General features: G+C 36.4%; 4 protein-coding genes across 7 annotated transcripts in view; 1 reads left to right on the top strand and 3 right to left on the bottom strand.

The window, feature by feature from the left end:
* Positions 1–1,058: 1,058 nt before the first annotated feature.
* On the bottom strand, positions 1,059–2,320 carry LOC107839853 (glucuronoxylan 4-O-methyltransferase 1). Its single transcript, XM_016683492.2, has one exon. The coding sequence runs from the start codon at positions 2,274–2,276 to the stop codon at positions 1,446–1,448; it is 831 nt and encodes a 276-aa protein (XP_016538978.1). The 5' UTR covers positions 2,277–2,320; the 3' UTR covers positions 1,059–1,445.
* Positions 2,321–3,048: 728 nt separating this feature from the next.
* LOC107839852 (probable serine/threonine-protein kinase At1g09600) lies at positions 3,049–10,385 on the bottom strand. Its single transcript, XM_047394820.1, has 8 exons — positions 9,095–10,385; positions 8,629–8,913; positions 6,744–7,061; positions 5,658–5,885; positions 5,242–5,342; positions 4,550–4,664; positions 3,969–4,439; positions 3,049–3,741 (listed from the first exon to the last, which is right to left on the bottom strand). The coding sequence occupies exons 1-8, from the start codon at positions 9,560–9,562 to the stop codon at positions 3,535–3,537; spliced, it is 2,193 nt and encodes a 730-aa protein (XP_047250776.1). The 5' UTR covers positions 9,563–10,385; the 3' UTR covers positions 3,049–3,534.
* A 1,216-nt stretch (positions 10,386–11,601) lies between these two features.
* LOC107839851 (DNA-directed RNA polymerase III subunit RPC7-like) lies at positions 11,602–17,526 on the top strand. 2 transcript variants are annotated; one of them, XM_016683489.2, is made up of 8 exons: positions 11,602–12,036; positions 13,789–13,918; positions 14,890–15,012; positions 15,122–15,175; positions 16,431–16,477; positions 16,594–16,698; positions 16,906–16,963; positions 17,079–17,526. In XM_016683489.2, exons 1-8 carry the CDS (start codon positions 11,950–11,952, stop codon positions 17,093–17,095), a joined length of 621 nt encoding a protein of 206 aa, XP_016538975.1. In that variant the 5' UTR covers positions 11,602–11,949; the 3' UTR covers positions 17,096–17,526. The 2 variants fall into 2 exon arrangements, with proteins under 2 accessions (XP_016538975.1, XP_016538976.1); XM_016683490.2 differs by having other exon boundaries at positions 11,763–12,036; positions 15,122–15,171.
* A 1,403-nt stretch (positions 17,527–18,929) lies between these two features.
* Positions 18,930–23,004, bottom strand: part of LOC107879399 (uncharacterized protein At5g08430) — a 4,674-nt gene continuing 599 nt past the window's right edge. The window contains exons 1-6 of one of the 3 annotated variants that reach the window (XM_047394824.1): positions 22,738–22,881; positions 22,507–22,616; positions 21,678–21,737; positions 20,094–20,144; positions 19,747–19,817; positions 18,930–19,458 (exon numbers count right to left, since the gene is read on the bottom strand). In XM_047394824.1, the coding sequence (XP_047250780.1) occupies positions 19,152–19,458; positions 19,747–19,817; positions 20,094–20,144; positions 21,678–21,737; positions 22,507–22,557 (540 nt within the window). In that variant the 5' untranslated portion in view covers positions 22,558–22,616; positions 22,738–22,881 and the 3' untranslated portion in view covers positions 18,930–19,151. Of the gene's footprint in view, positions 19,459–19,746; positions 19,818–20,093; positions 20,145–21,677; positions 21,738–22,506; positions 22,882–23,004 lie in introns of those variants that run through there. The other 2 variants (XM_047394825.1, XM_016726443.2) reach the window with 2 other exon arrangements.

The following is a 23,004-nucleotide window of genomic DNA, read 5'->3' on the forward strand; positions in this document are numbered from 1 at the left end:
CTTATTAAAAGGGATAATTGTCTTGTACTCTAAGCTTCATCATTAGGAGAAAAAGGAAATCATTCCTTGCCCAACTATGAATATTCTTCCTTCAATCATTTAGAATAATCAAATTCAATCCCTTTCCTATTTCACAAAGACCAAACCACAACATACTCAAGTCCCCTCACAGAGAGACAGACTGTTTTCACGAGACCCTCAGTTCAAGTGCCATCAATTCAAATATATGAAGAAGAACATAATGAAGAAATTATAACGATTAACAAGGAAAGCAACGCAGCAGAACCTACCCTACATGCAAAAAACAATTACAACCGCAACCTATTTGACAAAGACTATTTTGAAAAAAATTATCATTGTAATTAGCTGACTTGTGTTGTGTGTTGAAAGAAAAAAAAAAGAGAGTTGAATTAGTTTTATTAAAAACATTATATAATATTTTCCATAGGTATTAGTTAATCATTACTTTGTGGTAATATAACCACATCGTTCTTTTAAATTGAGAATTTTTTAAGATCGACTGACGTATGGTTTGAAATGAAGTGAGTAATACCCACTCTTTTATCCTACTTTACTTTAATTAGTATTTCGATTCATGCAAGATTACTATTTATATCATGTTTCTAATCAGATCTCTTTTTATTTGTTTAAAATTTTGGTGAATAGAGTTATCCAGTATTTGATGTTAGTGGAAGGTAGTAGAGATCTCGTGAAATGAATCAAGTACGGACGTACGGTAATTGGCATGGATATAACAATTACAAACAAATGCTCACCCTAATGAAGCAAAGTCCTAGAGACTAATTTACATACACAAGTTAAAGTCAGAGAGTTATCTACATGTTCTTCTCATCTAATTATACTATTTCGAAAAGGATACGGTAAGTGTAAGTTAGGTCTAAGACCTAATTTTGTATATTATTTTTAACTTTTTATGTTACATGTTATGAGAACGTTATGTTATACAATTAACTCACTTAACATAATATTATTAATTTTTATTATATATTTTATTTTTTAACAGAGAGAATCCTCTAACAAATTGAAGACAGATTAAATATCTTTAAAAACGTATTTTTTTATAGAAAATAACTTGTCATACCAACAATTAAACATAATACATGCAAAAAGTTAGCCCAAACTTCATATGCCTCTACTAGACCTCATAGCATAACATTCCCAATTTATTGGTATTATTGATTTACTCTCCTCTCCTCATTCCAAAAAAGAAGAAAAAAAGAAAAGACTATCCTCATTCATCCCTCAAAAATGAACAAATAAAGAGAGATAAGCTAAACAAAAAACTATGTTGCTCGAACTCTTTAAAAATGCAGCTACATCTATGTCGGATTCTCCAAAAATACATTACTTTAGGAAGATCCGACATGCATCCGGTGACATTTTCGAAGAGTCCGAACAACATGAACGAAAGTTTTCAAGAAAAACTAGGGGCAAAATGGCATATCCAAGTTGCTCTTATGACTAGGAATTGTAAAATGCCTTAACCTCCCAACTTGTTTCTTCATGTATCCCTCACACAAAAATTCCCTAGAAAACTTGTCCTCAATATCCCTATTCACATCATGCACAAACACATGTGTCTCTCCATCTTCTCTATTCCTTGCCATCATCCCTGCTGTATAAATTGCTGTCATTCTCCCTGGTGCATCCTCATAGTAACCTGTTGGTGCATCCACCATAATTAAATCCCACTTAGTATCATAAATTTCACTAGGCAGACCCTTTAAGGCAAGTTGACACATTGAATATCTAGGATCACCTATAGTTGCACATTCTGTTCCTTTCCCTGCTTCTATTAAAACATTTGCTTGATTCACTTTAGTGTCATATGTAACATGGTAGGACTCCAACATGGGAAATCTCTTCTTGATTTGTTCTATCCATGCCTCATCTTCTTCGAGGAAGATCGTTCGCCCTCCATAGTTGAGTGTGTGCCACATTAGGCTGTCATGGCCAAGACCAAAAACAAGGAAGTTGCAAGGTGATTTCTTGTCAAGAATCTTGGATGTTACCGATATCTCTTTGGGTGTTTGTTGTGGTGTGATGGCTGAGGTTGTGTAGTGAATGAGGGATTTCGCTACTGAAGAAGGGAGTTTGTTACACTTTTGTGATGAACAAGTACTTCCTGATGATGCTAATGTACTTACATTGGATGATGTTAAACTTGATCTCAACACAAAGAGAAGTAAGAAAACTATGAAAACACATATGAGAAGAAGCTTTAGGCTAAGTGAACTATGTGTTTTAGGCCTCATGGTTGACTTGGGAGCTACACAAGTTTTGTTTAAAGTCTAGGAGGCAAAGAGATATATATTGAAGAGTTTGATGAGATAAGAAAATTTTGGATGAAGCAATGTAGTTGCTGGTAGATATGAAGAGTTTTGGTAGAGTGAGATTTACTTGATTGTGATGGAGTTTGTTGGTTTTAAGGGAAATGTCAATTTGTTATGTGGCAAGAAAGAAGCACAAGATTTTTATGGCAGAACTATAATGATGGAATCCTTTCACCAACCAATAATTACAAACTAATTGCAATTTGCTAATGTTTCATCAATAGAATCCAACTCTATGTCTGCATGTATTTTAGCAGCTGGAGACTAATTGAAAGGTGGAGTTGGAAACCCAACTTTTAGAAATTTTATGTAGGATTTGTAGGTCAAATAACACCATAACATGTTTTCTAGTTATGTGGTTAAAGTTGGTGTAACATTACTATAAATAAGTAGTGCTAATCCATATTTTCTTGTATGCAGAATTTTGATTCATATTGAACAACTCGAGTAGCTTTAATATATGATTTTATATTTGGATGAAATGAACTCAAATAGAGTGGGTAATTGCACAAGATTCATATAACCGATCCCAACTACTTTTGGCGTTGAAGCACAGTTCACTGGTTTAGTGTTGCACGTCTAATGATTAAAAAAAAAAGGTTTCTCAGACATGGTAACTACCCCCAACGTTTTAAGTTCATACACATGATGCAAAAATAGCAGCCATTGCGATGCAAAAAGAGAAAAGATATAGAACAGATAATTTGATACTAAATGTTAAGATCCTACCATCATATATTGATGAATCTGTGTAGTATTCCAAGGCTAGTTACTGGCTTGAGGTTGCAAAATTCCTACAAATTTGGGAAAAAGAAAAGGGTTGTCCTCTACATGAAGAAGTGACCATCTGTACAACAATACTTCCCAAGACCTACACCACCCACCAAAGGAATTACCCCCATAATACAATATCCAAAGAATTGCTCTCTTTTCATTCTAAGGGCCGTTACAAGAGGAGGTTAGGGATATGATTCTGGAAATGTATACTGTGCATTCTGCTAAGTATTACTTTTAGTATAGGCCAAAAAGACTTGGGAGATCCATGTGAGTAGAGATTTTCTCTTGCTGCGGTGATTTTTGTAGGTTGGGATTGATTTTGCTTCCTTGATTCATGAAACTCTACCATTGGCTAGAGTTCTGTAACACATCAAAAGGTTGCATCTTCTTCCTCCTCTACAATTCACCGACCATTGCTCATATGGTGTAAGAGTGATTCCTTTTGCCCATTGTCAATATATTCATTCTTTATCTTATTTCTCTCAAGACGAGCTTTACGGACAGCCTGCTGAATTTGTTTCTCATGCTCTTTGAGCATTTCATCGATGTTTCCACCGGGTGGCATCAAAGGTCCAGAGTAGTGGATTCGGTTCTTCTTTGGAATATAAGCCTACAGCAAAGAAAAAAATAAATAAATCTCCTTTTCTTTCTTCAGCCAAAACAGAATGTGGAAGCTCCTTTCTGTGAGTATATTTCTCTTTCGTTGTTTTTCTTTTTCATTTTTCACAAGGTTTCTTCTTCATTTCGGTGTGGTGCAGGATTTCAGCCTTAATCCACTACTAACAGTGGGACTAGGACAAAATAGCCAAGCCGAAAAGCTAATTTAAAGTTCCTTACCGCCGCAGACTCCTTTCCTATTGCATGTTTGTCCTTCTTATTGGAAGAGTCTTTCCCCAAAAGAGAGTAGGATGAGTCAGGATCATTAAGCTGGTTATACTTCCCATTCATGTGCTCTTCAGGCCACTGTGAGTGGGTACTGACCTCCCTGCTCATATCAAATCTTGAACTACCATGCGCTGCAACAGAATTGGAGAACCTGGACAAATGAGCTGCTGAACCGTGAGGTCTGAAGGACTTGTGTGCACTTAATTCTCCAAATCTTGAGGAGTCGAATGCTCGTTGAGAACTCATAAGAGGGCCATGTCCATTGGTATTTGTGTTTATGGAATTTCCAGAATCACCGACTTGTGATAAATGGCCATTATATAAAGATCCTCTGCTGGGATCAAAAGAGAAACCAGAACCACCATCGTCTTCACGATTGTACTTCTCACTAACGCTTGAGGGATTTAACTGCTGCTTCCACTTCTACATGCCACAGAAATCCAGGTTATATGCAAATCTTCCACTCAGGTTAAAGGTGATCATACTAGTGTAGACAACGAAAAGCTAAAATATGTTATGTAATGGAAAAAAACCTGTATGGATGCTGGTAGCTCAGCATTAGCATCAGGCGCTGGTACTGCTTTTGACTGTTTTGCGATCTTTCTATTAGATTCAAGTCCAGATCCTTTGGCACCTCCACCTCTTTGCCTGGAAACAGAATATTTTCTCAATTAACTGAAAATAAAGGCAAACAGTCTCCAGTTCAATGAGAACAAAAAATGGTCTTCAGTTCAAGAGACTCTTTTGACTGAAACTATTTTGAAAAATCAGAACACGGTGTTGGTTAATGACAAGTTAAAAGTCACTGGTCAACTGAGCAATATAAAGCTCTTTGATTAGGTTGATGAAGGTTGAAATAGGGGCTGGAATGCTGAACATCTGGGGGACCGTGACTGCAAAACGCAAGCTGCAAGCCTCTGCTTGGGCAAAGATAAAGTTACTAGACCTTTTCTCACAATATCTGAGAGATGCCAAATCCTCAATACGCTAAAATATGCAACAAGACAACCTACTTTTTCTCTAGATGAAGTAATATTTTTATCAATTAAATGGAAAAATTCCAGCATACTAGATTTACATAAATGGTAGAGAAGAATCAACAAAAATGCAACAAAACATCCTTAAGGACAAGATCACATTAAATAAAGCACAAGTTTTTTTAAAGGAATAGTATGTCAAATCAATCTATTTTTATTAAGAAAAGGATAAATTAGAAAATGAGTACCTTCTAGCTTCCTCATCTCTCATCTTAGCGTCAAATTCCTTGCTTGGAGGATACTTGGGTAAAGATGATGGATCACACGGAAGAGGCTTTGTTGTGAAGAACTGGAAAACAGAACCCAAACAGTATAAAAAACAAAGAGGGTGAAAACCATAAACAGCAAATCAAAGCACCAACTGTGCTTAATTGTCAGATATCTATAACCACAATTCGTTCCCAAAACTGCATCATACAATATTTTACTAGCACGTGGATAGAAGCAATCAAATACAACGAAGACAAGATCTTGAGTTTCCCGAAGGGATAAGACTGATAATATGGCAAGAGACGTCTGAATGAATTGACTTCTTGATTTGAGTAAGTAAAAAGCTCTCTGAAAAAATAAAATAAAGTATTCACCATCAAGAAACTAAAGTTACCTCATTTTGAAGTGCCAAAGTAGCAGAACCTCGATACTCAGGTTCAAAAGCCAGGAGAGAATCCAAAAGTACTAAAGCTGATGGAGGGAAGTCCTTGAATGTATTGGCAAGGCAGCGCTTATATGGCTGTTGAGGTTTAAAGATCGTCGCATGTGGCAATTTTGATTTCTTCCAGTATTCTTCAGATGGTGAACCACAAAGTTTAAAAATCTTGTGTAGCTGTTCCACCTGCATAACAGCTTATCCAATGAGTCATCATTGAATGGTCATTTCCTGATAGACAAGGGATGCTGGTCAGGAAATCTGTCCAATCCCAAGCTCACCCACACCCCTTTTTGGAACACATTTGTAAATGCATATCGGATATGCATAGAATGATGATACATGCAACAAGAGAAATGATAAGCCATAACAAGGAGAAATGCACCTTTTATTTGGTTAAATGTGGAATGGTGTACAACGCAGCTGGCAGAATGCAGAAGTGACTAATGGATTCCTTTTTTGATAAAGTTTGACTAAGCATTCTCTATGAGTAGCTTGCAAGCGTGATATTAATTCTATAAGAGACTATGATAGCAAAGGTGATAACTCTTTCTTGGAAAAGAACTAGGGAGACTATCCATAACTATTACCATCCTAAGTTCCTAAGGTGCTCAAAGGCGAAAACAACATTCATCTAAAGAAGTTGCTGCTAGACTCGCACAATTGTATGATGCACTCAGGTGGCCGGAACAAAAGAGCAAAAGTTAAGAAAATTATATATTGTTTATCAATGATATGGTAAAACCTGGCAACCTTTGTAACCTTAATTGATTACTAGATTCAGCGATATTGCAGACCATTTTAGCTCCTTTAGAAACTTAACAACCAAGGACACACATAGAAAACATATTCCCGATGTGGGTAGAAAATACTAGGTTGATGTTCTTCAAAGTATCACTTTTACAAAGAGATATGGCAGATTGAAAGTTCAGTAAGAACTTTCCTCACCCTAAAACGTGTATAGGTTTATTAACAAGAGAATATATCAGCCCATTCTTATTTGTAACCACATACACAAAACAAAACCAGTGACTTCAGCCATACCTCAGTTCTTCCTGGCATTATAGGTTTTCCTGCAAACAATTCAGCGACAATGCAACCAGTACTCCATAAATCTACAGCCACTCCATAGTCTGTAGCACCAAGCAAAAGCTCGGGAGGACGATACCACAAAGTAACTACACGACTTGTTAGAGGTTGCCTTTGATTGTTTTGGTAAAGAGTTGCCAACCCAAAATCGCCAATCTTGAGGTTACCATTATTGTCGATCAGAAGATTCGAACCCTTGATGTCACGGTGAAGGACACCACGACTATGACAGTGTTCAAGTCCACGGAGAAGCTGTTGCATGTAACATTTAATCTGCAAAATCACACATAATTTTAGAAACCAAAAAGGGCAGCATATTTGAAACCACCACACATAACAATAAAAAAATATAAACAAGAAAGATCAGAGAAACTAAGACAATTTTGACGAGCAACGTGATCTTCTCCCCAACCCTTTTCCCATTTATTCCCCAAATGACGAAAGAGAAAGGAGCAACATCAAGCCACTTCTCTCAGGCCTTTCTGCCTTTAATCTATAGACTACAAAATATAGCCATCTAAAATTGCCATCCACTGAAAGTAGTCTGCTTCTCTTGGATGGTAGCTGATGAAGCAGTATTGACACGTGAAAAGTTGAAAAGCAAGGGATTTAACTTATGTTCTAGATGTTTTTTTGACAGTGGATTTAAATTATGTTCTAGATGTTATTTGTGAGGGGAACAGGCAGAGATAACCAACCATATCTTTTTACACTGCAAATGGACACAATAAATCTGGAGAATTTTCATTAACCTGCGGGGAATAGGTGGGTGATGCCAGGTAACACCAAGGGGTTTCTTGACAGTTGGGGGAGAGAAGGTATTGTCCAATCAGAAGGAGAGATGGAGGATTGTCATAGCATGTATTTGGTGGACTTTATGGAAAGAGAGAAATCAGAGGTGCTTTGAGGGCAAGCAGTGCAACATTCAGAAGCTGAAGATGAATTACCTAGCTCTTTATTTTTAGTGTAAGCAGGAATGTTTAGTACAAATAGAAGATATTTTTTATGTTTTCGATAATATGTAAGAAGTATCATAGGATGACAAGCTTCTATTTTGTAACTTGCTAACTTTAGGGACTATACAGTTTGGTATAGTATACCTGTTAATATATAGAATGTTACCATTATAAAACAAATTGCCCTCCACTAATACCAAGAGTCATCATTTTAACAAATTAAATAGCTTCTCATCTATGCTTAAAAGATGGAATCTTTATATGGAGGGTTAGAATACAAATCAGGCATGTATCCAAGTACTTGAATCATATGCTTATTTTCAACTGTAGAAGAAAAGATGAGTTTCTCCTTTTCCTTCCCTAAATATTATAAGGTCTTCATCATACACACCACCCTTCCCAGACCCCACTTGTGGGATTACACTAGGTATGTTGTTGTTGTATACATGGAAAATTGAAAAAGTGACGAGAAAGAAAGTGAAGACTTTTCCTCATTCCATCAGGTCTTAACTTAGCATCTTTAGAAGCAGGATGAATTACATGCATAATTGATCCTTTGAGTATACCGAAACAAATATCTAGCTGCCTCTCTCCAAACTTGATGCATTGATCATTACAACACACTCACCAGAAAACTGAACCATACTCCCTAGAACAAAAACAGACAATGGAGTTGGAGACGGTTTTAACTGAGGTACAACTCTAGCACAATAGATTATTTCGCAATTTGCACCAGTGAGATCTGGTGTGATATCCTTATGTTGGCACATCTCTATTTCAGTCCATTGTTGAAATTTAAAGTAATTCTATCTAATTGCAAGTAATGTTATATATATATATATATATATATAAAAGTGACTCAGACCGCAAACAGAAGAGCACACCTGAGCTTCAGTAAATTTGACATCTAGTGATGCTGCAAGACCTGCAAGGTCATGTTCCATGTATTCAAAGACAAGATACAGATTGCCTGAAACGCGAGAGGTCACAAGACCTTCAAGCTTCATAACATTTGGATGATCTAGTCTGCGAAGTATAAGAATTTCCCTAGCCATAAAACGAACACTCTCTGGGTCCATGTTGACAAATCGTACTTTCTTCATTGCAACAATCTTTCCAGTTTCCAGGTCTTTGGCTCGGTACACACAGCTATATGTACCTTGGCCAATCTGCATTGTTTATAAATAACAATCAATTGGAATGGAAAAAGAAGTTGCTGGAAAGAAAACAAATGCATTAATGATTATCACTAATTCCTACATGGTAACTACAATTGTGTAAGAAAATTGCAAATTCATTAACTTTATACTGGTTTTTAGCAACGAGTGCACATAGTAGCTTCAGATTCACCTTATCCAACTTCTGAAATGAATCTCCCTTCCGAGGAAGCCAGCCTTTGATAGCTTCACTAGCCACGGTAGTAAGCCATGATGGCCATCCAGCAACAACTTGTGCACCATCAACTCCATTCCGAACATTGAATACTCTATTTATCTGAGGTTGTCCTCCAACAACCTCAGTGGCATTCGTTACTGCCAATCTTTGCACCTTTGGCACTTCAGGTTTCTCAAAAACTATAGGCTTCTTCTCTTCCTCGTCCCAAGCAGGTGGAGTGGAACCTGCACTTTTCTCAATTGGCTCTGTTGATATAAGCCTCGTAGTCGCATCATTACCACCATTATCATCATCCTCCACCAAATCCTCCTCCTCCTTGTCCGATGCAATAAGTCTATTCGATGAAGATTTCTTTTTTTCTTTCTCCTTCTTTCGTTTCCTGCCACCATTCCTTTTAACCCCCTTTGAGGAAACACAACCCATAGTAACCAAATCTAAATCTAGCACAAGATCCTATTCCTAACACAAAATTCAATCCATTTTCACTTAATGTCTCTGGCATTTAGCTTAATTCCAACCAGCATTTCTCTCGAATCACCGGAGACCCCAAATCAACCAATGTAGATTAATCCCCAACCATACAACAATTATATTCTACACGCGAAAAAATGGATCGGTACCTCAAAGAAAGAAAAGTAAGCCTGGGGATTCAAATGGGATCAAGAAAATTCACACCAACAACCTAAAACAAGAACCCCAACAACCCCAGATCCCAGAATACAAGAATCCTCACCTAACACCAACCCACATTGTAAGAAAATCAAGAATGTAAGTGCAATGAATGCAATTAAAGATAGAATAACAAACCAAATACTGAATATATAGAGAAATTGATTCAAAAAATGAATCTTGATGCAAGAAACTCCAATTTCTGCTGTAATTTAATTGCAAAAAAAAAAAAAAACAAGTAAATTTCAATTCAAATCACACAGTAAATGCAAACAAGAAACGCCCAAAACAACAAAAAAACAAAATTATCAAAATGGGTTAGTCCAAAGCTACAAATCGAGTGATTTTCGGATCTGAGTAATTAAGTTTCAGATATATTTAAAAAAATTAATCTTGAAATATACCTAATTCTTTTTGTCTTATAAAAAAATCTTAACTATTAAGAAACTTAACAATAGTGTATTTGAAATTTAAATTCTTTTTATTGCCCAAATAAAAAAGGGGAAAAAATGGATATTTAAGCAAAATATAAAGAGAATTTTGTTGAGAGAGACGGAAGAAGAAGGAACATAAACGACTCGTGAGGAAGAAGGAAAGTATACAGAAAAATTTGAAGCAATTTAGTGTGGGGTCCACACTGACACGTGGCAGAAACATTAGGAATAATTTCATATCAAGTGGGACCTACTAAAAATATCATCTTCCTCTAATATGGACTTTGAGGTGCTGCCAAACAAATTTTACTACCTCATAAATATATATATATAGTAATTACTTAAAACATGTTAGGCTAAATTACATTTGAAGATTTCTAGTTTTATATAACTTAGAATCAAATTTACTTGGTTAAGCAATAGTAACATTGCTTATGAGGATAAATTTGGTGTTTTACACACGCAAATTATATTAATATATAGAAATTGAAGCAATTAAGAAAATAAAAATAAATAAGATTGACATTCAAAACTATAATGATTATATGGGTGTCAAGCTACTAATTAAGTCATATTAGCAGGGATGATAGTGAGGACTGAGGAGGGAATGTATTTATGGTTGAGAATCAATTTAGATTCATTTCGAAGCAAAAATCATTTATAAAAGTCATTCATCTTGTAAGGAGACTGATCGATGGTGTAGAGAGAGAGTGAGGAACTTACACATAGTGTTAATTGACCTAAAAAGGGCATATAACAAAGTCTCTAGGAAGGTTCAATGAATATACTTGGGAAGGTAGGCAGACGTGTACCTATGACGCTATACTAGGATGATTAGAGACATGCACGATAGCTGCTCAGAGCACCTTTCATTCCTAACTTTCAAGCAACGCTTGATTGAACGATGAACCCCAACACACAATTTTTGACTCTATGCCTACTCCCTTCCATTTTTTAAATCCAAACTCGTAAAGGAGAAGGCCTTATAAGAGGACATTTTGGAATAGTCGGGTCGATTGAGCGACTTCATTTAAATGATGGTACAAAAGAAGAACGAAATAAAATGAGAGGTTGTGGGTAAAGAAAAGACTCGAGTTAGTCAAACATGACAATCGGGAGAAGCAAAATCAAATAGGAATTTAACTAAAAAAAAAAGCAAGGCTATGAATATAATGACAATTGAAGGATTTGCACCAAATATTGACTCTTAGCTCCTTTTTATTTATTTTCTCGAAATTCAAATTATGAGATTACATTCATCGTGTTATTATTATCTAAGATGAAAACTTTTGAGAAAAAAACAAAACAAAACTATGAGAACTATTTTATATTTCAGTTTGTGAAGAAAGGGTAAAAACTCAAATATTTTCCAATAAAAAAACTTGGTCAAATATTTTTAACTTTAAAAAATAAATATATTTTTCATATCTAAAAATGTCATTTTTAATTTCAAACAGACAAACGCTCCCTCCATTCCTCTTTATTTATTTACTTTCTTTTTTTTTATTCGGCTCAAAAAGAATTCCTCCTTAATTTATTCATCTGCTTTGGATTTTAAAATTAAAAATTGCTGTGACTAGGGTTTTATAATTTATTTCTTTTTATTTGCAAAAATACTTTTCGCTACTTCTTTTTTTTTTTCCCGCGAGTTCACTGCTACAAGCCTGATTTCTCTTCCTCTTGTCTTGGAAGCCAGGGTTGGATTTAATGGCGTATAGAGGTCGTGGTCGAGGTCGGGGGCGTGGTCAATTGAGCTTTCGAGGGGCTAAGCAACTTCCTTTCGAGCTTTTCCCAGTAAGTCTACTACTTTGCCTTAATATAATGTTATTTTCTATATATATGTTTTTTATACTTGTAACATTGCTTAATGACCTTCCTCACAAATCTTTGATGATCGACGACGTTGTCATATCTAGCTTCGGTGAACACAGTTACTTGATACCTATTGCTGGTGGGAGGTGATAGGTATCACGTGGAATTAGTTGATTGTTAGATAAAATAATTGACCTATAACGAAGCATCTGTAGACAACATAATTATGGATCATATAGTGGATATGACTAATTTGGAATTGACGCATCGTTGATTACTTCCCCGTCTATCTTTAATTGTCCAGTATATAAACATACATGTCTTAACAATACTTATCAAGTTTGGAAACCAATGGATATTTTACCATCTTGTGGCTATTTAACCACTGCTATTAAATACTAGTATTCATTATCAAATGCACTTCCCAAAGCATTAAATTTTTTATATTCAAAGGATGATATTATTTATTGTTTCTTAAGGTGTCTGTCAAACCAATAATAGACAAGTAAAAATGGACGGAGGGAGTAGTATATTGATCTTGGGAAATTGGGTGAATTCTTCTAACTTTGAAGCTGTAAAAATTTGTGCTAGTGTAGAGACTATATATTTTTTTAAGGGATGGGAAAAGTGGTTTCCGAAAGGATGGTTTCTTGTACTGAAGCTAATCATAGAAAGTTCAGCACCTGCAATAACGTTGTACTTGAAAATGCACTTGACCGATATGAGACTTGAGATGATTATATATATAGAAAGATGTTTGGCGCATAGTGCCTGTTTTGATGTTTGAGGTACATAATGAGATTATAAAATCCAGAACACCTGGAATAAATTCATGGAGAAGTTAAGGATTTGCAGCATATATTGTTACTACTGACGAAATCAGAACACAAAAGTCTTATGTAATATATCCGGGAACGTTAAAATTGAACTTTATAGAAGAACTGGTTTGGAATTTTATCTGTACATCTGGAGTATTTTGATTCAATAACATCCGAAGGATGAATATAGAATTTATTGCAGTACTGGCTGCCAGCACCTTTAGGGGAAGATATGGACTATATTTTTCTTTTTCTATGCAAACCTGTCATTACTAATAGGTGTAATATGTTAGCCTTGTAATAATATTGTAAAAATAGTCTTGTACAGTATTTGGATGTTAATATAATTGAAATTTTTACACATTGGTATATCGGAGAATTTCTTAAGCCCAAGGATTTCCTTTTTCGTTGTAAGTTACATTCATTTTATTTGTACCTTTGGTCCTCAATTACCTATTTCTGACAGATTTGCTTAGTCATGGAACTATTGTGTTTGTGCAGAATTTTCCACTTTCTTGTATTACACAGTATATTTTATATTCAAGTGAAATACATTTGATGTAAGCCCTGCTTAACGTGTCCTATGTGTTACTGGTTGTTTAGATCATGTCCACTGTTAGTATGTTGATTTAACATGGCTCATAATTTGTTGATAGATGTAGCTTTGAGATCATGTCCACTGTTAATTAAGTTAATTTAACATGAGGCGTAATTGTAGATGTAACCCTAGCTGATTAATGTACGCAATCACGAGAAGCCTGTCAGCTGAGATCAACTATTAGGCTTGATATTGATAAATCTCTTACTACTTTATGTTTATTAAGCAGAAAGGTTGAAAATATTCTTAATTTATCTTAATGTGGTTGGATAGTCGGTTTGCAGATAGCACAATTTTGAACCTTTCTACCATTTGCAGGAAGTTCCGAATTTGGGTAATGCATCAGGTGTCACTGCAAGGATAACATTGGCAGCTCGCCACTTAAAGTTACAGAAGTATTGGAACTCTTCTCCTTACTATTTGGGGGAGGAAAGTGATGTTTTGAAGAGTGAGCTTTCAAATTTATGAAGCTTAATACTACTCCTTTTTGTGAGGAAATGCCATACCACTTGTTTAGGAATGGATAAAGCCACTTATTAAAGCTATCTATAAATGATTTTCACTATTGTTTCGTCATGACCCATACACGGAGGGCCATGACTATCGCGTGATGAGCCCGGCGTCTGTAGAGCCAGCTCTCAAGTTAGATTGTACTATGTTATTTCACTTTTTGGTGTGAAAAGGAAATATGCGAATGAGTGAGAAACTTTATTAGAATTCATGGAATCCCTCTTAAGATTAGAAGAGGGGCTATACTTTTGGTTCCTTGCTCACTTGTACTGAAATTTCAGCACTACCTTTTTGCTATTTATTGATGAGATTGTTGGCTTTCTTCTTTTTTTTTCTTCAAAAAGTAAATACATGGTCAAGAGTAAAAACACTGTATTTAGCCTTTTCTGATACTCATATTTTATGCATGCTGCAATACTAGCGGATTGTCATTTCAAGGAGTTATCATGGCAGTTCTTTCAGAGGATGTGTTTTTTCTTTTTGAAGATTCCTTTATTATTATTTTTCTGCTGAAAATATATGAAGGTTCACAATGCAAATTAGGGAAGCCACATAATTCGTAAAGAAAAAAGCATGAGGTTCAGTTCAGTTGGTTACATTTCCAAAGATATTTCTATTAGAATGGTTGATCCTTCTTGAAAATTGATATTTCTTGTTCTGCATTATCTGATAGTTAAATTTCCATGATTATGGATCATTTGATGCTCCAGTTTTATGTCCATACTGCATAGTATCAGATTCTTGATCTTCTATACCTGGCATACCCCTCTGCACGATTTGACATTTAACGTCTTGTTATTTTATCTGACATCCGGAATTTCAGATTACTTCATTCTTTATATGTTACTTTATATAAACCTTTTAGTTTCAGATTTCTGATCTTCTGTACGTCACAAATTTTGTTTCTAGAAACGAAAGGAATGGATATAGAAAGGTTCTCGGATAGGAACTTGGAGAGGGTCAAGTCAAAGCAACCGTTGGCACACTTCATAAGGATGGATCCAGCCTATGTTCCTGCAGAACTAGCTAAAGGTTTTGTACTTCTTAATTCTTAAATTCTTTGGACATGCTGCTTATTCAGATCTCTTCTACCTATTTTATTTGCTTAGCTAGATGCTTTTATGATATATAAATATTACAGGTGGAAGGGAGGTGAGACGTGCTGCAAAAAGAGTGCGTTGGAACCCAGAGGCAGGTAAAGTACCATGATTTTTTCTTTCTTTCTTGCTGTTTAGCCTTTGTTATCTGCAAAATTTCTAGCTTGATAAATTTGTTTGTCCACCTTGAGGGCCTAATTTTATGTCTCTCACTCTTGTGGGCAATAATTTGGCCTTGGAGTTGGATCCTTTCAATGCTTCATGGAATGAATGTTTGATGGTATAGGCCGAGGACAGTTATTGAAGAAATTTATCTCTGTGACATGAAGCCCAGCTACACTCCCTGGTCAAACTTTGACCTAAACCTTCTGATGTGGCCTTGTAAATGTTGCTGTTGAACCTTTGGAGGATATCTTTTTGTTCTATATTATTTATCCCAATGCTTAGGATAATTGCCTTTCTATTTCATATTTGGACAATTTATAGGTCTTGAAGTGTTGATTTGCAGATCATGTTCTCTGAACATACCATGCATAAATCTTTACACTTCGGTAATAGAATTACTGATAGAAAAGCTCTTAAAATGCTAAAATGGATCAGAACCTCTAGCAACTCATCATGACATTGCGTTGCAGACATTGGCTTTGTACAAAATGTACTTGATCAGGGCCAAGAAAATGAAGAAAAGGAGACTGATCCTTACCTTTTAAAGGGCAGCCCGGTGCACTAAAGCTCCCGCTATGCACCGGGTCCAGGGAATGGTCGAACCACAAGGGTTTATTGTAGGCAGCCTACCTTGCAAATCCTTACCATTTCTCGGGAAAAAAATGAGGAACCAGTCCTTTTGTTCTTCAACTTGAAAGATTTCTTTAAGTGAGATAGCACTGGTTCTATACATCCCAAGAAGCTCATGATATGGTGAGGTCACTCTATTTATGAGTACCGAACAAACTTATCTTATTGCTAGGGCAAGAGGTCTGGTCCGACTTTTTCCTTTGAATTTCAATTTGTCAGTAGACATATTCTTAGACTTCTTATTCTTCTCATTGTACATTGACAAGAAGTCTGTGAAATGATTGTAGAACTTTAGCTATTTACGTGACCACCTGCACAAAAGAAAGCTCTTCTGCACTTATGGTAAATTTCATTAAGCTGGTATGTGTTTTCTGGTGGACTATGGCTCTCCGTGTCTTATAAGACATGTGAGTTCTTTGTATTTGGACTACAATTACCTACCCAGAAGAAGTTGTACATGAGCTGACTTCCCATTGAATAGAAATGCAGACACTTCTCTCTTTTCCCTTCCTTTTGTTGTAATTTATCGAACTCATGAAATTGCTTTTTTGGCGACAGACATGCAAAAATTGGATCTTTTGGAAAAGCTTGATCAAAAATCTAAGGTTAAACCTCCATCTTTACAAAACAAGTGTTTTCTTTGAGGTGTTTTAGCGAAAAATTTAACTCGTCTATTGCAATATTTATCTTTTTATTATGTTGCTTTTCACTGAATGCTTAGGGCGGTGATGAAAAGAAAAAAGATGGTGACGACGAGGATGAAGAACAAGAGGAGAAGATTGAAGAGGAAGAAGAAGAATTTAGTGATGACGGGGATTACAATCAAGTATGTGGGAAAACCTTCTGCCTCCTTAACTTGACAGCCCTATTTAAGGAACTTGAATCTGAATGCTTTGTGTTCTTCTAGATTGACTTATGCTTGCATTGCTTGTCAAATGTTTGTATACCTAGATCAACATCATTAAGTGACATTCTCTGTAAAGAAGTGTATATCTACTGAGCTTTATATTGAACCTCTTGAACAATGGTACAGAATCTTTATGATTACGATGACGACGAAGACGACTTCAACATGAATGAAGATAATAATGGTAATATTTGCAGTTACTTTTCTTCTTTTATTTGATGCAGCATTATTATTGATTACTTCTTATTGCCCTTTTGCAATCTTTATGAATCAATACTAAGCAACCTGTGTTGTTGCAGATGAGGCCATGTATTGAAGGTGTTACTTGGTGGAGTAGTTTTTGCTTGCCTTTGGAATTTTTTTTTACTGAGATGGAATTCTTTAATCACTGTTGTTGGACTTCTAGAAAGCTCATAGGCCTTGTGAATGAGCAACAGCTACTTAATTTCGGACAATCAAGAAAGAACATTTTCTTGTTGTCTTTCATACAGGTTCCCCTTTTGGGAATATCAACAGATCAACAAGCTAGATCTATGTATATGTTTAGGCTGAAAATGCACCTGGACCTTCTGTTTAAAGGAACTACATCCATGGGCATGCGTTGCCTGGATGTTCTTCTACTCTTCCCCGTTCTTTAATGCAGGAACTCCATAAGTTTTGTTTGGGGATGTTGGTTCAGGTGTTCCTGTTTTTTTTGAAGATGGAAATTGGTTTATGCAGTTATACTTGATTTCTTTTTTTATTTATTAGACAGGAGCATAAATCTCCATTTGTTCTCCTTCATCTAATTTTTTTGACAGATTTATGCTACTGGTCTGATGGAAATTACGAGTTTTCTGTGCTTTTCGTGTTTCTATTTTTTTTTTTTGTTGGTCAAAATAAAGCGACGTGCAAACAAAACAGAGTGCAAAGTACTTGTGGAAAGATATCACAACTCATATAGTAGTTTAAAGAGGAGTTCTTTGTAAGACGGATGCTCCTATGTTGGGTGTTTACCATGTATGACAAGTAGTTGTATATAAACTTCTTTTAACTTGATCATAATTCATATATATTTATACATCATTGAATCACTTAATCATATTAAGTTGATATGAGTTGGTGCAGGTTTGGGTTTTTTGTGTGTGGGGTCAAGTGTATTAAATGATGTCATTGAGGATACAGTTTTTCAATCCTTTGCTTTCTTAGACTTAATGGAACGAGGTAGTGGTAAATAAGCTATTCCCATCAAAGCTATTCGACTTCAATAATATTGGAGCATCAGTGTGCCTATTTACGAGGGTGATTAATAACAAACAATAATAATAACATGCATAGTGTGATTTTATAAGTGGGGTTTGAAAAGAGTGGTGTATATGCAATCTTACTTCTACCTTACCTTTGTGAAGGTAGAGAGGTTGTTCATGGTACGCTCACGGCTCAGGTGAACATATTAAAAATGAATATGAAAAGGAAGTACAGTTGTGATGAAGTATGCTAGAAACAGCTCAATTGCGATACTAGATTTTCGTCCTTCGACCAACTCTGGCTATTATTTTTTAACATGAAAGTACTTTAGATAGAGAATTACTATTCTGCTAGGATAATTTTGGCACTCTAATCAGACAGAAAGACAAATATGTAATCTGATCCTCGTATCTATTTGGTGGATTACATGTAAAAAAAGAATGCAAGATGCAGATAAATCGAGACGAATTTCAAAGATTTTTTTTTTTAATGATGCAGGATCACTTTTAAAATCCTCATAAGAAGAAGGAAAACGCTGGAGGTACTTTTCTGAGAGAAGCATACCACATTGAAAAGATCATTTATATGAACATGTCCTAACAATTATATAACTGCTAGTTTGATGCCCCTCATATCATGCAAGAATGTATTTCCTACCGATCCATGCCATTCTTCGTAGTATACCTGACAAATTGGGAGGTGTAGCCGCAATTCTGATTCAGAAATGGTATTTAGTTTGGACATTTCACCCAGGGAAGACATGCAAATTCAGAGAAGATTATTCTGGAAAAGGGAGATTTAGTTGCACTAAGTTGAAAAGACTCCACCATATACCACTTGATCCATGCTCATGAATCATGATGTAGGGTAAGAGCAAATGCAACTAAATGACTACACCTGGTTATTTTATAACTACAGCAGTCTGGAAAAAGTCTTAACTGGCTGTGATATAAATAACAAATCTAGAACACTGAATAATCATTGTAGCGACTAAAATCAAAGTACCAAGGAAAAACCTGCAACTGATAGAAGAATCTTCCCTCCATAGAGACAAGCTACTTAAGTTATCCAGGAAAAGTTTAACAACACCTAAGTTAACCAAGGAAGGAGACGATGGGGAGTTGCACAAAGCTTCATTACATCTACTAACTACCAGAGCAAGGTGCTCCATCTTCAGCAGGAGTTGTCCCATTTGCATATTCGTGCGTCTTATTGCCATCCGTTTCATCTTCAGCAGGTGGTTCAAGCTGTACTTTCTCGGGAGTCACTCTGGGAATGTCCTGCTTCATTGAGGTTGTCTCATCGGAACATTGTTGCACCTGGTTGTCATTCGTATCAAGAGATTCAAGCTCAACTTCTTCTGGGATCACACAAGGAATATTATTCTCCAGCTGAGATGACAGGTATGAAGGTGTCTTTAGGAACTGGCTTTGTGCAATATACCGATAAACTGTAAACACCAAGGGGGTTAAGGAAACACTTTCCTTTCTTTGCAGAATGGACCACGACGAAGTAACGAAAGACAACAGCACATAGAGACAAATTAGGGTATGCAGGATAAGATGATAAAAGAGGAACAAATGGGTTAGGATGAACATTGGTGATCATAGAAAGTCATGCTGAAGACCAAACATGGAAGATAATTACCAAATCTGTGCTGAACTTTCCATCCTTGGGACTGGTTTGGTGTTCTGCCAAAAATACTATTAATTTAGTCACCCAAAAAAAGAAAAAGGATATTGATATCTCCTTCCTTTCTCATTTGCATTATCAGTAAGCTTCTGCAACAACTCCAGCTCTTGAGCAATCTGCTGACATTAAAAGCGAAGGTGTCATCAGATATTTAGATGTTCCGCAAACAAATTGCTTAAAGATAAAAACAAACAGGTCGCTAATATTTTCTTGTTACTGACATGGAAGCTGTGATCATCTTACAATATTTGATCTTTATTGCATGATAATATTTTTTATTGTCATGCCAAAGGAGTACAAATTTGTAGAGCTACAAACCACCCAAATCAACAAGAAGTTTCCTAAGGAAATAATTATTCAAATTTAAAAGTAACTCGGTAACATTGAAACCATACATGCTTTGTGATGTCCTCATGAAGGATTTTAGCCTTCTGTTCAAGCTCCACCTGCAAATAGGAGATGAAGTTTTACAGTAGTACTAAATGGAATTGGAGTTCAGCTGACTATAACTGGAAAAACTGAGGAATTGAGCTTATATCTTTTTAGAAATGTAGAAGACTAAAATAAAATTATCAGCTCTCTAATAGCTCAAACATTTAATAGGTAACACAAACAATTAAAAATGGTATCAGAGGAAGAATTTTTTTTAATTTGATTCTCACCATCACTGAAAACTACTCGGTGGCTCAGGGAATAGATCCCCACAAGTGAGGAGAGTGAAAAAACAAATGCAAATTATAAAGTAGTATTCCCTTTCTAGTAGATTAAGATTATAAGTGAAGTGGTACAAATTCAAAAGCATTTTTTTCCAAAAAATGAAATCCAAAAGGACTCCCCATATAGTAAAAAGGGAACTACAAAAGCACTGTGTTAAACTGTCCCTTACTATCTCCCACACTAGGCAAGAAGTGCACAGATCCAGGTAACTCACTCTTGAATCATGTTTGTTTGGCTGATCTGCGATAGGGTTGATGAACTTATTCAGTGCCCCGTTATACATAATCTTTTCACCTTGTCAATAAGGCAATTCTAAAGTTGTCTTATCCTTTTGGAGAAAAAGAATATTCATGTCACATGCAGATGATGGGAAAACACTTTATTGGAGGAGGCGCTGTAGAGTTTGCTAAAAAAAGAAAGAAGACAGTAGAATTCAGTGAGGCATGCTTTTAATTTGAAATGGAACAGTCAGATGATAAAGACCAGGTAGCAGGCACTGTTACTTGGTGAAGTCAACTGAGGACACTTAGAGTACACAGAATATTTAGAACCAGAGACCACGACTGGAGAACCTATTTGCATTACAGAGACTCATTTTCCCATCAACAACGAGAAGGGACGAGGATTAAAAGAAGAAGAAGACGATGATGATAAAGACCAGGTAGCAGGCACTGTTACTTGGTGAAGCCATAAGAGTACACAGAATATTTAGTACCAGAGACCACGACTGGAGAACCTATTCGCATTACAGTGACGCATTTTCCCATCAACAACGAGAAGGGACGAGTGTTCTCCCTTGATCAGAGTCCCTTTCAGAACTGGTTAAGAATTGAGTGCCACAAACCCAGCCAGGGTCTACTAGTTCCGTCCCACCAGAGGGGTCACAGGACAGGACATGAAGGATACATGAATATGACCAAGAGCAGTCACTCCTGTGGGAAGGATGAATCCTAGAACAAGGCAAGAGAGCATGTGGTATGTTGCAAGCAGCATGCTGCCGGAAGAAGGCAAGAGAGCATGTGGTATGTTGCAAGTAGCATGCTGCCTGAGTGCTGAGACAGGAGAAATGCTACATAACACAAGAGAAATTGGGTTGTTCGAGAGGCATCAGAATTTGAGAGAACACTTTTTGGATGTGTCATTTATTTGGTGATATTTTATGCTAGAAACGATAGTTAAACTACAGCTTTCAGACAAAAAATAATATCTAGACTATGTTTCATCATAATATTTATGTCAAGCTGCAAGCCAAAAACACTTACAATTGTAAGTTTTTTAAGAAGGCCTGCTTTCACCTTCTCTTTTAGCTCATTACATTCTTCCTGAAAAACAGAGAAAAATGTCAAAATACATTGAATTTCGGTTAACCACAAAAGTTTCTTGATAGAGCTTAGTCACTGGGAAGTTCCACACTGTTCTGATGTTTCTCAGGTACTGCTCCAAATCAACTAAGGGGAGAATACTAGAAACATTCCATCAGTTTGTTTCCTCAGTTCAAGAATCAAAATGATCATCAGAATTCTCAACTGAAAAGTAACTAGAAAAGGGATTAAGCAGTAGGCACCTTCCTAGTAGGTCTGTACTATAACTAGAAAACCTTTGAAGTTATAATTTCAGTGGTGCAAATTACACCTGTAGACGGGTTAATAAGCAATTTACTTCTGTTCAAAATAGAAAAGGATAGCAAATTCACATGCCACACTTCCTATCATCGTCTGCATCGGGATCTTTTCCCAGAGTAAAATCTATTTTGACTCTACTAACACCAAAATCTGAGACAGCCAATGGAAAAAACTTCTCGAAACAAGAGAAAGCATTTGATCTTTTTAAAAGAGCAAAACAAATATAACCTAGAAAATATCTAACATGCAAAAGTAAGAACTTTTTTGCAGTCTGCTTTTAGCAGTTTAATTCAACACTAAGAAGTGCGACAAGTATTTGAACATGGCAAAACTTTGATCAAGTGTTGTGTATCCTCAAAATGAGCAGTACAATAGACTGCTACATATATAGCTGATTAGCAGAAAAATCATGTCAAATCATACGTAGAGTTTGCTTAGACAGACGCCCACGAAAGATGAAGTGGGGTACCTTTTTAATCTCACCGTCTGAAAGCATGCTCAAGCAAACATCTCTGGCCATATTTGAAACTTGAACAAAACTCTCGCTGTTCCACTTATTGCTTGATCCATGCTCGATCCCTGAACAAGAACGAAGTCAGTTTGGAAGGAAAATTGTTTCTCAAGATTAAGATTTCAATGTAACAAAATATCCTAGATTAATACTTTTTTTTTATAAAGAATATTCTACATTAATACTTACACTAGTGATGATAAACGTCTCTCTCTCTCTCTCTCTCTCCCTACCCTCTCTCTCTCTCTCTCGTCCCGGTCCCCGGCCCCCGTCGCCGTCGCCGACCTCCGGTCCCCGGCGCCGACCCCCTCTCTCCACTACCCTCTCTCTCTCGTCCCGGTCCACGTCGCCGACCCGACCTCCGGTCCCCGTCGCCGCTCCCCGCTGCCCTCCGTCACCGACCTCCGGTTCCAATCCGCTCTCCCCCCCCCCCCCCCCCCCCCCCCCCCCCCCCCC

The sequence above is a fragment of the Capsicum annuum genome, chromosome 8 (genome assembly GCF_002878395.1).
Source record: "Capsicum annuum cultivar UCD-10X-F1 chromosome 8, UCD10Xv1.1, whole genome shotgun sequence".
Lineage (NCBI taxonomy): Eukaryota > Viridiplantae > Streptophyta > Magnoliopsida > Solanales > Solanaceae > Capsicum > Capsicum annuum.